Source organism: Macadamia integrifolia, chromosome 3 (genome assembly GCF_013358625.1).
Source record: "Macadamia integrifolia cultivar HAES 741 chromosome 3, SCU_Mint_v3, whole genome shotgun sequence".
In the NCBI taxonomy this organism is placed as follows: Eukaryota; Viridiplantae; Streptophyta; class Magnoliopsida; order Proteales; family Proteaceae; genus Macadamia; species Macadamia integrifolia.
Genome location: NC_056559.1, coordinates 17,719,909 through 17,738,137, shown reverse-complemented (window position 1 = coordinate 17,738,137; position 18,229 = coordinate 17,719,909). Strand labels below are relative to the sequence as shown.

Here is an 18,229-nt window from a genome sequence, read left to right as displayed (position 1 = left end):
TATGTTGTAGGATGGTTTGTGAAGGAAGAGATATGATGTGTAGCTGGCAACACTCTTGGATGGATAATCGCATGTGTATGTGAATGTGTGGTTGTATGTGTAATGCAGGAGTAGAATACAAGAAACTACCCCAGCAATTTATAACCCCAAACAATACCAATAGGACCAGGAAACAAAGAAATAATACCATCAAATAAACCCCCAAGAATACAATACCCATGTAGGAGCAAAACCAGCCCAAAACACAAGCCGATAGGAGAGAGAAAGACCTGCTATAAATCTGGAGAGAGAGAGGTGCGGCCAGGTCTGTAGGAGTCCGATTGAGCTACACTCTTGGGCGTAGATAGTCCCTAGGGAGGGTACAAAAACCCCCAAATTTGAGGATTCTAACGGCTGGTTGTGAAGTTACAAGCTTTCTTGATTTTTTGACCTAGGAGAAATAATCGCAGGCTTCAGGAGAGAGAATCAAATCTGGTTTGTAACTTGGACAGATCTGAACTTTTGAATACTCACAACAGTCGTATACTTCAACAGCAGTAACTTTAGGATAAAATAGAAAGCTTTAAACAAGAAGAAACAAAGGGAAAAGTGGGGGAGGAGCAGCTGTCTCGGCCCGGGCTTCTCACCCACAGCTATCTCGACTATTCTAAGCAATTGACTGCAATTATTCTTTATTCAAATATGAAATTATGAGTACATAGCATAGTTGTCACGGCGTCAAATCGATCCAAGGCAGTGGAGGGGTGGCTAATCGATTTGGCAATGAATCGCCCGTTATGGCGCCATGGCGATCAAATCGCCCATATGTCATTTTTTATTTTCCCTATTTTCTAAAGTTATTTAGTATGCTATTTTTTTATTTTTTTCTATTTTCTAAAATTATTTAGCATGCTACAAGCCTACAATATATACCCTATAACATATAAAACCAAAATTAAGCAACATCAAATCATAAAAAATCAACATAGCCCTGTCAAAATCACCCTGCATTTTACAAAAAATCGACCGCCTAGTGAATCAGGCGTACCTGGCGTCCATGGCGGTGCCATAGCGATGCCTATCAGCCAATGGCGACCGCCATTTGTGAGTCATGTAAATCGTAGCACTGCCATGAACTTCATTTTCATCCAGGACGCCAAATCGCCGCCTTGGCGACGCCATGACAACTATGGTACATAGGCTCTTCTACTTATAGAGGGCAGAATTGCAATTAAACTACTACTAGGAGCTAGTTTCCCAATAGAACTAGACACTCCTACTTCAACTAGGAGCTAGTTTCCCAATAAGACTAGACACTCCAATTACAACTAGGAATTCAAAATTAGACTAAGAATAATAAACCTATGTGGAAAACAAATAGAGTCCTAAGACAATTTGGACTCGATGGGCCCAATGGCCCACTAATTAATTAAATACTACTAATTATTCCCCTATTCGATGGGCCCAATCGGCCCTTATTTGTACTTGGCCACTCAGGTGGACCAAGTAGGGGTTTGGTTGGCTTCTTGGCTGGACCCTAGCCACTTAGGTGGACTAAGACTGGACCCTTCTTCCTCTCATATTTCCTTCCATAATGTGGATCTACATCAATGTGCATGTACTTGAGTGTCAATGACGAAAGTGAGTGGAGGAAACAAACGAGTTGGGTTTGAGTTTTCGAACATCACTGATTCACCCCCCCCTTCTCAATGGCCATCTCAGTCCAACACAAATATAAACATACCATTGAGGGAATTTATGTCAACAGGATTAGAAAAGGGGAATATAAAAACACAAATTAATACAAAAGGAAACAACCAGTCTAGTACACGACAAAATAAATAAGAAACTCACATAATTCACTAAGAAGAAAAAAAAAGTGTCTTAACACAACTGAATAACTAGGGTTACTTGAAAGCATAATTAATTACAGGTGCAACAATAAAAATTTGTCCCAAGTAAAATAAGAATCGTTTTGCTTACCAGTTCTAAACCCTAGCACGATATTAAAATCATTACATACGCTAAAAATTGTGGGAAAGTAAAAAACACAGATAAAGATATGAACAATGTTCAAGCAGATAACCAAAAAGAAATAAATAGATTCCCCAAACTACGGATATGTGACAAATTTCATTCATAACAAGATTCACATGAAACCCCCCCCCCTTTAAAAGAATGAAGAAAAAAATCAAATGCATACAACTCACACAGCCTCAAACTTTTGGCACCATTCACAACCGTAGTCATTGCCACGTCATAACCTACAATGAAATTCTAACAACAATCCTTCAACAACAATAACAACAATTTAGCCTTACCCAAGTAAATGGGGTTGGCCACATGGATCCGCGAGAGGGGAAGATGAAAAAGAAAAGAAAGAGGAGGGAAAGAGAGAAAGAAAGGAAAAAGCAAAGCAGCACCTCCGAGACATTCCATCTACAAAAGATCTACAACACAGATCATTGTCCTCCAAACAACTCTATTAAATGTCATACAAGGATCAAAGGCCTAGCATCTGCACGTCTTTCCTTACTAACTCATCAATGATCATCTCAGGTCTGCCCCTACCCCTTTTAGCTCCATGCCTCCATCCATCCGAACCTGATCACAACTCCGCATTGTAGCATCTCAAGGCCCCTGTTGGCCGTGTCCCAACCACCTTAAATGACATTCTCGGAGCTTGTTCTGAATTAGGGCAACTCCAAAATCAACTCTAACCATGTCGTTCCGCAATCTGTCTCGCCTAGTTTTGCTGCACATCTATTTCAACTTCTTCATCTCAACCACACTCACTTATCTATATTACGCTTCTTGACTGTCCAGCATTCCGTCCCATACATCATAGCTGGCCTTACGACTGTCCTGTAGAATTTTCCAGATGTACCTCTTCACTTCACCCATCTCATTTTAATTTTGTGGGAATCATCATCTATTTCTCCTTCCTTGTTTATGATTGACGCCAGCTATCTAAAAAAGTCGCATTGCGGGATCTCTCTCTTCCAGTTTCACCACTTCGTTATCAGCCCTTGAGCTACTAAAGTTACACTTCATATACTCCATCTTCGTTCTACTTATCTTAAGACCTCTTGATTCCAAGGTAGATCTCCTTAACTCCAACTTACTAACCATTAAACCCAACTACAGTCAACTTCAATCCTTCAACCTGTCCCACAATTCTAGAAGGATAACCCTTAAGAAGAATTTATACTATACAACATAACAATCAAAAAATTCACAGCAGTAGATGTGGACTCAGGATAAGAAAACATGATATAGGGAATACCAGGTGATCAGTTCTCATTCAGTATTTCATCAGTAGATGCGGACTCTAGCATTGAAAGAAAATTGCAATGAAATAAAAACATAATACCCTCCTTTGAGCAGTATTTACACTCAATTTGAGACTAGACTGAACTTTGTCTCCATCACATCTACAAAATTGTTCGCATATTTTATTACCTCCTCTTCAATTAAATTAAATTAAATTATGTTGACTCCAATCATGATAAAAGAGCATGAGAATTTCACATCCATGAAATCAAGCGGACGGCATCCCCCCCCTCCTCCCCACACACACACACACACACAAAAAAAAAAAAAGGAAAAAAGAAGCCTCACAGCCAAAACAAATATTCCTAAAGAAATGGAAAAGGAAACCTCCCCCAGCAAAGAAACCAACAAAACCCACAAATCTTTTCCTCAAAAGTTTGGACCAAAAAAATGATAAAAGGCTTTGGATCTTTTGTTTTCCTCTGAAACTTACCAGGAAAAATCGTGAAAATCTATAAGTATACTGGAAATATGTTTCCATAGCCATAGCCACACTATGAAATTCTCTTTACTAGTGATGTACGTGTACCTTACAAATTTTTTTGTTCAATATGAATGATGGAGTAAATAAATCTTGGAATGTTATAGAAAGGGAAAATATGATAATATATGTTCTTCTACGACTAATATGATAACATGGTCAAAAATCAAAAATGGATACTGATGTGAACTCGTAAACAGTAAAAGCTCTTGGCAAACTAATGACAATTGCAAGATTTCAATAGAAAAATAAGCTGACAAGTTTTTTAAAGAATTTTTAAATTAATTAGCTGGAATCAATAAAGAAAATAAAGAATATACTGTAAAAAACATGATCACTTTATATTTTTCAGTCTTGAACATGTAATATTTTAGAGAACACAATATGAATGAGAAGAAACTGGATTTGCAAAGTACATAAAATCTTTTGTCATTACTTTAGGGGGAATTATATTGGGCCATCTACAACTATCAATTAAACAGTTGATTGCCCAGAAAAGTAATAAGGAACTTAAGAAAATAACTGAAATGTGAGGCAAGGAACAAATTTGACACCAAGTTCAAAAATATGTTTATTAGCACAATTTTATCCGGCACATCTTGTTTCATTACCCAGCATGTCAAAAAACAATTTTCCATCATTCATTCAACCAACATATAATTGAAGCAGCTAATGGACAGAAAATTTCCTTTGTGACAGTATCTTCCTAACCTACGATGGCCATGAATATTCAATACCAAGGATTTTATGCATTAGAAAGATCACTTTCAGTAAACTAGTCATCAAAGTACCAATTTCACTGTCCAGGTTTTATAGCAAATAGAACAAGTAGGGAATATGTTGTCAAGGCAGTTAGGTGATCCATCGATGTGGGGGGAAAACCAAGGCGCCACCTAGGTGACACCTTGGCAACTATTATGTGCATATGCATGCAAGAGAAAGTGAAATATAACTATTAAAAAAAAACAACCAACTTAAATAAGATAACTTTCAGTTGTCTTACCGGGAAAACTGTGGATTGTCACTATCCCCATCTTCAGCATGTGAGCTATGTGCACCAAGTGCAAGGGATTCAAGATTGGGTGACGAACCAAATGCGGGAGGAGGATGAATGCTGAAGAATACAAGGGGGGCCAGACAATCAGTGAGGGATAAATCAAATAGAAAGAATTAAAATTGAACTGAAAGCAAAACAACAAAACAAGACATACTATGAATATATTAAAAAGGAAAACTGACCTCTGTCTGCTGAGTTGATTGGAAGAACTTTGTGTTCCATTTCTTGAAAAGTTTGAGCGGATGGAATCAACTGAACTTCCACTACGCATAACCTTCACAGAAAGAAATCAACAAAATGCATTGTACTTAAGTTTCAGAATGCTTACGTGATCAAAATTAAAGTCAAACCGAACCCAAAAAAAATAGCGCAGAATTTTAGATTGAAGTAAATAACTGATGTCTAGAAATGATTGCAACAAAAAAATTAATGATCCAGTCAAGGGGCTATTCTGATCATCCCATGTCCATTCCCATCCAATCAAAGCCCATGTTCATCCCAGCAACTAAGCCAATGCTCAAGACAAACCCGTGAAATACAGCCAAACCCAACTAGCTTACTTTCCATCTAAAACTGAAGGTCCCAAATAAAAAGCATTAGTATTTAGGGGGAGGTACAAACTAAGGGAAGAGAAGATGATCCAATGCTGATTTCTAAAGCAAGGATTTTGAACGCAATCTCCCATTCTCCCCTCAGGTGCCAAGTGATTTCACTGCAAATCCTCCAAGCTAAATACTACTGCAAGGTCCCTTCTATTCTTCCAATCAATTCGAAAAATAAGTATCATTTTCATGTGAAATCCCTTGCAGATCAGTTGGTCATTAGCAGGCCAACCTACATTAAATTGGTCTAAAATCTACTGACTGATTCCAACACCAGTAAGAACTTTCCCGATCTTAACACTCTGTATTAGGTTGGTTCTTATCATCCCAGTGCTAGATTTTAATCATCCTTTTGTCATTCCCAGAATCACCCTTTTGAAGCCTCACAGCCCACAACAGAAATGCAAGGAACTGAAGCCATCTACACGTCGATGTAGAACAGAAAATGAAACTGAAAATAGATTAAATGAAATCCCCATTTAGTTATATTCAAAAGATGGCATTCAATGCAAGAATGACAATCGCTTCTAGGAAATGCATTGAGGAAACTTGGTTTAACAAGCATAGTTGTCACAAACTCAGAGTGTCCAAGAGACTCAAGGTGTTGGAGGGGGCCTAGATGAACCGCCTAGGCAACCAAGGAGCCTGGATGCCATTTGGACAATAAATTATGTACTAGATAATGATTTGCATATTTTTTTTTTAAAGTACCAATAGTTCTCATCGCGACAAGGCAAAGGCCAGCTGTCATGGAACCTAAGCAGACCTCTCAGGTGCCATGCTTAGGAATTATAACAAGTGGAAAGCCCATGACTGTGTTTTTAGGTCTGGGTGCCCAGACCACATAAGGTGACTGACTGGTCACCTTGGGCCTCAAAGCCTGCCCTGTCACATCGCCAAGACCTAGGCCTTGACAACTATGGAAGTTTCATATGCCATTAACATGAGCATGAGTTGAAAATTTAGCTCCAACACCACCCTGAATAATTTACCTTAGAAAAAGATATATCTAAGAAGAAGAACTTTCCCTAAGGCTGTGTTTGGATGGATAGTTATGGACAGAAAAGAAAAGAAAAATCCAGAAACTAAGAAAATAGAAATCGTAAGAATATAAATTTCTCTCTTGCTGTTTTGTTGAAAAGAAAAGAAAAAATAATAAAAATACATTAAAAAAAAGGTGGAGAGAGAGAGAGAGAGAGAAATAGCTTACGTCAAGTGGGTTTCAACGTTCATGTTGAGGTGGGTTCAATGGGAGTGGGTGGGTTTTGTGTTTGCATGTGTGTGCACATGTGAGTGTGTGTGTGTGTGTTGTGTGTGTGTGTGTGTGTGTGTGTGTGTGAGAGAGAGAGAGAGAGAGAGTAATGTAGGACTAGATTTGAACAATCAAACTAGACCCAAACAACAGGAACTTTTAGACCAAAGAACAACCAAAACCAGTCCCAAATATATATCAGAAATCAGACTTCAAATATCATTTCAGAAACAATGTCGATCTCAGAGAACAGCAACACAGTGAATAAACGAAACATCAGTAGTCCTTAGAACTAAACCAGGGACTGAATGAAATCACTAACAGATTCAGGTTAACAAATACACGATCAGCAGTCCAGGATTCAGTAGCAATATCAGCAGAAATATCGATTCCAGAAATAGAAGTTACAGGCCACTAGAAGACAAAATTAAGGTGGTTTTAAATAAATCACAACTGGCTGAACAGAATCAGCTAAAAAAGGATCGAACCCTACTTGGACAGGGAGGAACATTCGATCAAAATACTAGAGTAATCCGACAACCAGAACCGGTTCTTCCAGTAGGGCCGAATGCTCTGTTTTTGCAGAAAAATTCTGGGCAGATTCAGAATTAAGCATACCTGATTTGTAGCGTTGATAAACCTTGAAAATAGAGAAGAACTTAAGAGAATAATAAAGCTTGAAGTAGACCTCCTGGACTTCACGCCGCAAGTCGTGGATCACACACCAACCCACACTTTGACCAGACACAAAGTAACTTCATAGAGGAGCAGCGACAGCAGCATAAGTTCTTTTTCAAAATCGCGGGCAGCAATAGCAGCCCTACTTTATTTATAATGATGGGGTGTAAGATTACAAAGAATAGAAACTCAAAGCTTCTAAATATTGACTAAATAAACTACCAACATGTAGTTACTAAAACTGGAAAATTATAATCTAGCGAAATTAGAAACTACCTTAGAACAGAAATTAGAAACTGATTTAAGACTGAAAAATAGAAACTAGATCAGACTAATTAAGTAAGTAATAATCCCATCAATGACCCAAACCGTGGGCCATTAGAAAGAGACTTGGTCGACCCAATCAGCCACTAGGGTCGACCCTCTTCTTCCTTCTTGAGTAGACCTTCAGATCTGCATCAGAGAGAGAGGAGGATTCCCCAATCCCCATTATTGAATGGCTCACAAGCACCCCATCATATGGAGAACTCTAGGTCAGACCTGCAAGCTCGAAGAAGCTTCCAAAAAAAAAGAATATGATCTACAACCTCCCTTCCAATTTCTTCGCTCTCGTGGTGCTGGGTACCATTAGCTCAAATGTTTCATGGTGTACAACTCGAACAACGACAAACAAAGAATGCATCCCTGCAAGGGTCTCTGCGAGTGGTTCATTAAGGCAGATGGGCTCTACGTGTTTGACACCGACCATGGAGTCTGGGATTTTGAGTTGCCTTGCTCTGTTCAGGATGATGATTACCCTGGTGTTGAATGGACTTCCGTCCTCCATAAGATCGAGTAGAGATCACAGAAACTCACCATATCACATCAGTTGAAGTTTTGAATCCCGTATATTTCAATTGCACTCTTCGTGATGTGGATCCAGGGTCCCAATAACCTAATTCGGATTGCTTAGGGCCCACTTAAGCAGTTGTAAAATCCAAGTACAAGAGGCAGTGGGAATGTTGTAATTAAGTGGAATGGAAAAATTGTAAATAAGCTTATGAAAGGTTTCAAATTTGCAGAGGAAGTAGAAAAATCCAGTCACACCATCAACAGCACGTAACAGAAATAAAATTCGATTCTAACTCAACTCCCAACTAACATGACATGTTTCTAACTCTAAGAAAGGAAATAAATAAATGAATAAAATTACAAAATTCACCCCAATAAAAAAATTAACACCCAACTACATCAACTCTCCCGATCTTAAAAGAACTTGATTCTGTAGAGTTAGGTCGTGCTCCTAAGATACCCCTGTAAATCATTGTTGGAGATGGCATATATCTCTAAGTATATGACAGAAACATAATTCCAAGAAGAGAGGAGTAGGCTAATGTGTCACTGGAGCGGGAGACTGTCATCAACGTAGCATATCTATTAACACATGTGGCGTCATTAAGTATGTACCGCCTCCTTGCTTCACCTTGATGGTGTTTTGTGCACCATAGTAAAGAATACCAACATGTTGTTGCCAAGGTTGCCATAAAAGAATATCACAATGCGCCAATTGGGTGACTAAGCAAGCACACATGGTACTGTAATGGCTCAAACTATAGATGTACTCGAACTACTGCAACGGCCTCTTCTTGAGTCGTCGGTCCAAAACCTCACACATGAATCTTCTTAAAGAGTTGCTTCTGCGAAAGGTTATGTGCTTCAGCAAATTCAACAGAGATGAAATTTGCCTCTGCCCTAGTACCAACAACTATATAAAACATCTGTGGAGCCAAAACTGTGAAAAAGAGTACTCTTTTGTCTGAAGAGGGAAGCTTTATCAACTAGTTTGTTTGAGAAGGATTTAAGATTAGTGAAATAAGCTTCAACTTCATCATCTAAAGGATTAGTGCATAGTGGTCAAGGCACTAAGTCGACCCAAGGCGGTAGAGGGGTGCCAAAGCGCTCAGGCAACCAAGAGTCCCAAGTGTTATTTTTTATCATAAAAAATCAACATTTAGAGAATTGTTTTGTTATCTAAAAAGTTTGATTGGTCAAATGATTTTATTTTTACACGAGACTTTTGTATTAGGTTGAGCATAAAACCAGCTTTCCATCAAGTCTAGGATTACTTAAATCTGAGTTATAATGACAAAGTTATGTTCCGGTCAAACTTATTTTAAAGTGCGCAAATGTTGTTAGAATCGTTTGAATGAAAATAATTTTATGGACATCAAAAAAAAAGATTATTTTACTACAATTTTGATTTTTAGCAATGTTTTACCATGATAAGATTTATGAAATCTTAAGAATAGTGAAAAACCTCAGCATTTGAAAATTGAAAATCGCCCTTATAACCCAAAATACAGTTTTCATTCTTGGACTGGGGGATTTGAACTTTTATCCTTTTGGAAAATTTATTTTTGAAACTATTTTTAATGGATTCAAATAGGGGGTATTTGCTTATTTATGAATAATGTTTCAAGTAAATGAAATAAACATTTACTTAAATGATATTTGGCATAAATAAGAGCCAAACTAAAGCCTTGCTACAAGGCGACAGTCGCTTAGACCCCAGACAAACCACCTGGGCACCTAGGCGACACCTTGACAACTATGGATAAGGGTATATATTAGCATCATCATTCTTCTCTAATGGTTGCTTCTCTACTACATTCACGTTACAATTCCTATTGGGGCATTTGTTGGCAAAGTGATCCTTCTCACTATAGTTACGACATATGATGTTTTTCACCCAATCGCTACCTCCCAACTTTTGGCTTCTTTTCTTCCATTCTGCGAAAGTCAAGCTTCTTTTCTTCAATACGGGATAGGGGCCTATAAATTGAAGGAGACTTAAGCATATTCTTCAAATAACTGGACTTCTCTTTTGTTGCCTTGGCATGAGTTCCTACCACATCAACAGACCTGAAAGTATTGTTAGCCAACTCTACTCGGATTTCAGTACGTAGTCTGTTGATATCCCATAACTCGTTATTGGTATATCTCCTAAAGTCAACATATGGAAGATTTGTGCAACTCGATTGAATAGGTATCCATATCCTTGTTGCCTTCCTAAAATTAAGTAACTTGTGAAATGGTACATTCTCAAAATTAAGCGGAATGAATTTCCTGTTTAGAATCAGTTTTATGACCTCCCAATCAGTAGTGGATCCAAGTCGCCTGATAAGCCTAGAATGTAGTACATCATCCCACCATGAACAATGCATACTCAATCAACCTATGGGGAGAATAGTTCACACTTCTTCTCGTCTAAAAGGAGTTATAATGAAAATCCTCTCAACCTTAGTAAGCCAATGAGTCCTTTTTCACCAGTGAACTCTAGAACCTCAACTTTAATGCCATTGCCCCGGTTAGAAAATTTGCGTGTGACATCTTGGGGCATAACTAGATCATGTTACTGCCTCTGAGGTGTATCTTCGATTCGTAAGGTATAAAATTGATGAGCTAGTCTAGACGGTCCTGCCCCATCACTCTTTACAGGCCCCTTAATAAGGGCATAAATCTTCCATAAACTTGTCAAGCTTGGCTTCATTCCTCTCAAACCAGGCCTCAAGCCTGGCCTCAATCTTTTGTTGGTTCTCAGTAATTCCCAACTTTTAGCTAGCTCACGATATAGTTTATGCAACTCAGAATTTGTGATGTGACCTACCATGTTTAGTAACTGCCAAAACTTCAGCTCTAATACCAATTAACGTGGATCCGGTGTCCCAATAACCTGATTCGGATCGTTTAGGGTCCACTTAAGCAATTAATCCAAGTACAAGAAGCGGTGGCCATTTTGTAATTAAGTGGAATGGCACAGTTGTAACTAAGCTGACGAAAGGTTTCAGATTCACAGATGAAGGAGAAAAATCCAGTCATACCACCAACAGCATATAAACTGAAGACTTCATTCAATTCTAAATCTAAATCTTACTCAAATAGAAATAAAACTTGACTCTAACTCAATTCCCAACTAACATGACCTGTTTCTAACTCTAAAAGAAAAAAAAAAAAAATAGGGCTATTTCTCTGCCTCATCAGGTAAGATCATCATCGTCTATTCGTCATTGATATAAGAAAAACATCGGCCATCAAATGTTCTGTGTGGCACTACCGGAGGAAGCCTTGCAAGTTGCAACAGTCTGATCTAACCTGTAGTTCTCCCCATTCACTAATCCACTTCTCCCGAATCCCACCCCTTCTACCTCTCTCCCAGCCACTGGCCTGTTTCTATCTTTTTCCCCAACCCCAGTCAATCTGTTTCTTTCTACCTCCACGCCGGTGGCGTTGATCCAGTAAACCTGAAAACTCGTCATCTACAGAAGTACAGTACATTGGCCTTGTAAGCGATGCATTTTTCTCATCTTACCCCCATTTTCTCAACCTATAGGCGATATTTTTTCGGTGATGGCAATAGAAAATAGCTTAAATTTAGAGGCGCTTTCAAATTTTTAAATTCGAATCATCTCTCCACCGCTAAACCAACCAAATGGCAAGAAAATATCAAGATTTGCGAAAACCATATCAAAATTGTACATTTTTCTTTTCTTTTCTATCCATTTCATTACTACCAAACACAACCTAGGCAAAATCTCCAGAAGTTCTAACTTCTAATTTAGCGTTAGTAATCTGTTTATCCATACTCCAAACTCTACATAGCAATAGAAGTAAGGTCAAATTCTGTCTTTGGAGTTTGAACTATTTTTGACCAGGTTTTCACTGTGGACTATCTCAGATCCAGAGGGTGGCAGATTGCTTGTGGAGGCAAGATAGAATCAATTACTCATGTATTTTTTGGTCTGTCTTGTCTCTTGGGAAATTTATGGGACTGCTGGTAAAAATTCAAGTATTCAACCAATGGTGGCTGCCCAAAAGACATGCCTAACCTAATAGTTTTATGGGGGAATTTAGGCCGAAGGCAAAAGGGAGTGCTTTAGAGTTTATAACTTTATATGCAACATTCATGTGCAGGAGTATCTAAAAAGAAAGAAACACCAAAATGCTTGACTTCATCTTTATGGCTGACTACAGTACTGACTAGAGGTCACCACTTTCACTTCATATTGGCGGACTATTTTCTAAATGCCTGATTTGTTCCACCTAGATCTTCTCCTCATCTCTGACCCAACACAACATGAGGAGTTTCCTTACTTGTACATTAATGCTTCTAAGCACTGTTATTACAAAAATGAAGAAGTGAGATGCAGGCAAGAGTGCCCGATTGGGCCTGCATAAGCCTAAATTTGGGTCATGGATGGGTTCTATGGGCATTAGATAACTTTTTTATGGGATTAAACTTGTCACGGGACTATGAACCCAATAATAGGTAGGTAAGGGCCATACAAGTTCAGTAATTCAGCCAAATGTTTCATGTTTTCCATCTTGCCTTAGTAGCTTAAGTCAGTTAGTATTAGAAATTAATTATCTGTTTTCAATTAAAGTCTTAATAGTAGTCTAAGTTGGTTCCCTAGTGTCATTAGGAATTCTAGATTGTGTCTAGAAGTAGATTTCTTTTTAATATTCTGATTTTAAATTTGCATCATGGTTTGATTAGAATTTTAGGGGTTAATCTAGTCTACAAACTACAATAAAGTGTCAGTCATCTGCTGTAACACATGTTTTTGATTGACAATAATATTCCAGTCATGGCCCGAGGACATTTAGATTGTGCTTGTGCATGGCTTTGCAGTCAATGCCTCCGAGGTTAGGCCGATGATTTCAGTTCTAGCTGTTCTACTCTTGTTCTTCTTAATTTTTTTATCAATCATATGCTAATCAGACCTGAGATTAAATTAATCATATAATCTATACAATTTCAGGTCTACGATCTTGTTAGATTGTTGCCTTTCTCTTCCCTGCGCCATAGCAGTGTCTTTTTCTTGTGGGTTCAGTAATTTACCAAGAGAAATCTCATCAAAGATTATTCTGTGTATTGGATACTTAAAGTACGGCCTTTCTGACAATTGATAGTAAGATACATGTTCATGTTAAGAATTGGTAGCTGCTCAAGCACAATTATTGAAAGTACTTAGTAAATAATGACTTGATCATAGCTGCATATAACTCAAAAACGCACGTCGGCTTCAATAAAGTGATCATTAATTTAGTTATCTTCGTAGGAAAAAAGGAGGGGGTGGAAGAAACAACACTACAAGTTTCTGATAATGCCCACTAGTAATTAAAAGTTCTATAGGCCAGATCTAGGTATATATTTTAGTAATATGCTTTTCCAGGAATTTGGGTAAAGCCAACTGAGATATTGAGAGTTATTAGAGCTTACATTGCAATTATGAATCCTGTTAATGAACAATATTGTGATTTTGGAGAAGCCACCAATACAAAACCTGCTGGCCTTTAAATTCTTCATTTGTACTCAATGATCCGCTCATTTTTCTTTTTTTCAGCCCAGACATTATTTTGGCATCTGTAGAGAAACCCAGTACTGGCATGCTTTAAACAATGTATGTCCTAAAATTTAATATTAATCCAAATAATCTAAGCCTACAGAGTGACATTGTTAAATAGAAAGACATCTAAAACAGCATAATAGAAGCTGCTCCTCGGCATGCAAACCAACACAGACCAGGATAGAAGATACTTTCAACAAGAAAACAGCATGAAGTTTGGTGTCTTAGAATGGAATTTATCATCAACTAAGGGTTAGAATGGAATTTATCATCAACTAAGGGTCCAAATTTCATGCTCGCTCAAGCCTCAACCAAAGAACGCCAACACAAGGACTCATGCAGTGAATTATTTTAAGTTTATGAAGCCAATATGATCATAGAGTTATTGCACCCAAAAAAAACAAATAATATCCCCGCTCACATCAAATAACAGGTAGTACTCAATCACAGGCAGAGTTAGGCTGTAGACTTTCCTTTCATTAGCTAACAACTACACTCAGTTTAAAGGCACTAAACTCCTTGAACCCTTATGTCAAAAATAAAACTCTGCATCTTCTTAACCTTTCACTAAAGGCCAAAGACAGATAGAAAACAGAGATATTCAGATGACATGCCAATGCAGGGTAGCTATAAATTGGAAAAATAAGGCATGGCAGTTTCTGGAGCAGCAAGAGGAATGATATTCTTGCGTTTCTCGGGAGTCAATAAAATGGGTATTGTGCCATGAGACTAGGTTACAATAGGTTTTCATTTGTTTAGTTTCAAGTATTTGTTTCTCCTTTACTTCTCTGAAAGTTTATCCACAATAGCCAGTCACATGCTAATCCTATTTGGCTCTACAAGTAAAAACAATAATCATCAACTTGAATAATACGAAGCTCTTTCATCCTACATCAGGCCACACAAGACATCATTTCACTTTCAAGTATCTGAAGTTGACCAGCTAATGTCTACAAGAGCTCCCCATTCTGCAATAGAAAAAAACATCTTCAGAAGTATGTCTCTAGGAAGAATCCCAATCAATTAAACAACTGCATCTGTTGGAGCACTACAAACACTTACAATCCCTTCTCCAGATAACTTAGGACGAGACTTCAGAATAAAGTTCTCTCTTCCTCCCCACAAACAAAGAAAAATCATATATAGGGAAAGATAAGAACCTTTGAGTAGAGAAGCTGTCAAAAAAAATACACTAATATGTCACCGCTAAGAGATATGCATGATACCATTATCATGTCATAAAAAGGAGAACCAATTGTACAGCAAGCACCCAACAAAATGAGCAGTTAATAATATACATAGTAGTTTCAAGGAAACTCTATTCTGAGATAGGGTGAGCCTTGGGATATGTAATTCCTCAATAACCGGAGAATAACCTAAGGTAAGAATGCAATAAATCAATTACCTGCACAAGGCGCACCTCAAATGCTGGTCTTTTATCAGGGTCATGCGCCAGTTGCAGTAATCTTTTGTGATTGAGAACATCTTCGGCCCTCTCAGCATTCACATCCAGTGCATACCTACAATGCAGCAAACAAATTCCTTTAAAACAAGCACCGAACAAATAAGACATTGAAAAAATAATAATAATAATAATTTCACAACCTTAGCAAGCCAGACCATAGCAGCAATCATAATGACAAAACACCTCATAACCCAACCTAGACACAAATAATAATAATAATAATAATAATAATAATAATAATAATAATAATAATAATAATAATAATAATATAAATGTATACCAGACGCATTTATTTCAAGCATAAAGGAATGAACATGCTCTGTTCATCATCTCGAGTTTCTCAGTCTGAAAGCTGCAGATGTCAAAGAGAAAGATGCCATTACAATAGTACTACATTTTATTCGAAAAAAGAGAATACATAAAAGTGCTATATTAACAGGACCTGAAACAAAGGAAAACAAACAAACAAAAAAGTAGCAGAATGATAAGCAGATTAAAGAATGCTAACAGCAAACGACACATAAGATTATGATTCCAATCTCTCAAACACCAAATTCGAAGATCTCCATCAAGCAAAACCAAGACAAAGGCAATGACAACAACAGAAAATGAAAAGAAAACACCAACAACAATAATCAAACCATGAAAGTAAAGAAATGAAATAGAATTGAGATTAATAAATCTAGGGTTATGATACCTCGTTGGCAGTCGACCGAAATGAGACCATAGGTCGTCATCAAAACCAGGAAGATTAGCCTCGTCATGATTAGATTCCTTGAGTCGACGAAGCACCTCGTTATACACCTCAAGCTTCTGTCTCTGCAGACGAGGTTGTGTAGATGATGACTCCATAGCTCTGCTACTGCAACTCTCATTATCGTCCATCGTCATTAAACGAACCAACCAAGGAAGAGAGAGAGATCGATAAAACGGTAGAAGAATGAAGAATAGGCGCAGGGAACCAAAAGAAAATAATGATTTAAAATTTTATTTTTTAAGCTTCGCTATTTTGTTGATATCAGTAATATACTTTCTATTATTGTAGTTGCATGACAGAATGAGACAGGAAACTGACTACCCAAAAAAACGTGACCTTGGAAGGAAGTAGTAACTGTACAAATGCGGTGCTGGGCAATGGCCAAGGAGGCGCAAAGCACCATCTCATCTGTTGTGCCGTTTATTTAAAAAAAAAAAATGGTTATTTCGAATTTGGCGGAGTGCGCACCCATCCCAAGGATCGACTCATGCTGACGTGGATCCTACCAATATGCTTTATTGGGAGCCTTGGGCTTATCTTACTATTTGAGCCATTGAGGAAATACGGAAAGTTAATCTCTAGATTAATGACGACGATGTGAATCATCTCCACCCGAAGCTCTATTAGCATTGTCCTGACTTGTTTATCGGAATCTGCCAATTCTGAACCGTTAAACAAACTTATTTTTATGCATGCTTGGCCTATTTGGTTGCAAGGGAAATGAGGAGAAGAAAGTCAAAACGAAAATGAATAAGGGTAGATGACAACTAGGTACCCAACGTTTGGAAATTGTGAGTTCGCCTGTTGGGTATCTAAAATTTAAAAAATTACATTTTAGATATTTTTAAATTTCAATTTTACCCCTTTCATCAACCAAAAAAGAGTTTACACTTTTATTGCCACTCCTAGGGGTGTCAAAACCTAGCTCGAACTGGTAAAATTGATTGAAACTGACTGATAAAACTTGAATCGAACCAAACCGATCCTTATTGGATGGTTTTAGACTGAGGTATGTTGAGACTGGCTGAAAATCGATTCAAATCGAACTGACCAATAACCAAACCAAATGAAACCGATAGAAAAATACATGATTATGAGATTATAAATTGATGAATTGACTATCCTTTTTTGACAATATCAGTGAGAAAATTTTTTATTGTAAGGGGAATTATTACAAATCATTGAATATTAAGTTATAAATAGATAAATTGATTTGTAAATTGTAATAATGCTTCTATTAATTTCCTTGTTCACTATACAAAACTAATTGGATAGCTTTTTTTTTTTTTTAAGAAAGTTAGATGGTAAAATGAATGATTGGATAAATATAGGGTTCATTTTGTGATTTCAATATTAGATATCTTCTTTTGTTTTCAATTGGTTTCAATATTAGTTATCTTTTCCATTGAACGATAAACCATGCTTTAATCATAAATTTAAAGTGTTTTTTTCGTCTTGTCACAGTTCCTTAACATTATTGGTTTTGGTCTCCCTCATTCAACTTGACCAAAACCGAACCGAACCGATTGATTGACACCCCTAACCACTCCCTTCTCCCTCCCTTGCAACCCCACATTCCACTACAAATCCACGACCACCACCATCACCCGCTCCCACTCCCCCTCCCCCTCCCCCTCCCCCTCCTACAACCCCACCCCCACCATGGGCCTTGCCCCTGCTCACCCCTTGCGACCACCCCCACGGTCTCACCCCATTCATCTTCTCTGCGTACCAACCCCCAACCACCCCACCCCACCATCCAAATCACCCCACTCACGTCTACCCGTTGTTACAATCCAACCCACCACCATGCTAGGGGTGTCAACCGGTCGGGCCGGTTCGGTTTTGATCGGGCTTAATCAGGCTTGAAGACTTTCAAAGGCTACATCGTGTCCACCTATTTAACTAATCGGGCTTAGTTATTGAGGGCATGGTACACTTTATATTCGGTCGGTCGGTCTCGGGCTATAATCGGGCTACCTTAATCGGGCTTTAGTGGGCCTTAACCAGGCTACGGACATGTTTAATGTTAAATGGGCTTTAACCGGTTTTTAAACGGGCCCTCTTTAAAATGTGCTCTTATATTCCGACCCACTCATGCAAGCCCAAAAAAAGGACAATAAATCAATAAATGATACCAAATATAACCATTATTTAAAATGTGAACATGTCTTTTACTTTTTAGTTTTTATTCTTTAATTTGGGGGGAAAATAGGTATTCTACAATCATTAAAGGGTC

The 18,229-nt window shown here is 37.9% G+C and overlaps 1 protein-coding gene across 9 annotated transcripts in view; it reads right to left on the bottom strand.

Moving 5' to 3' along the window:
* Nucleotides 1-16,381, bottom strand: part of LOC122073073 (serine/threonine-protein kinase STY46-like) — an 85,095-nt gene extending 68,714 nt beyond the window's left edge. For 5 of the 9 annotated variants that reach the window (XR_006138660.1, XR_006138661.1, XM_042637583.1 and 2 more), the window contains exons 1-4: nt 15,931-16,378; nt 15,174-15,288; nt 5,033-5,124; nt 4,797-4,907 (exon numbers count right to left, since the gene is read on the bottom strand). Coding sequence is in view for 6 of the 9 variants with exons in the window: in XM_042637583.1 (XP_042493517.1) it covers nt 4,797-4,907; nt 5,033-5,124; nt 15,174-15,288; nt 15,931-16,124 (512 nt within the window). In the remaining 3 variants the exon portion in view is untranslated. Of the gene's footprint in view, nt 1-4,796; nt 4,908-5,032; nt 5,125-13,641; nt 13,786-15,173; nt 15,289-15,930 lie in introns of those variants that run through there. The other 4 variants (XM_042637584.1, XM_042637585.1, XR_006138662.1 and 1 more) reach the window with 3 other exon arrangements.
* Nucleotides 16,382-18,229: the final 1,848 nt, after the last annotated feature.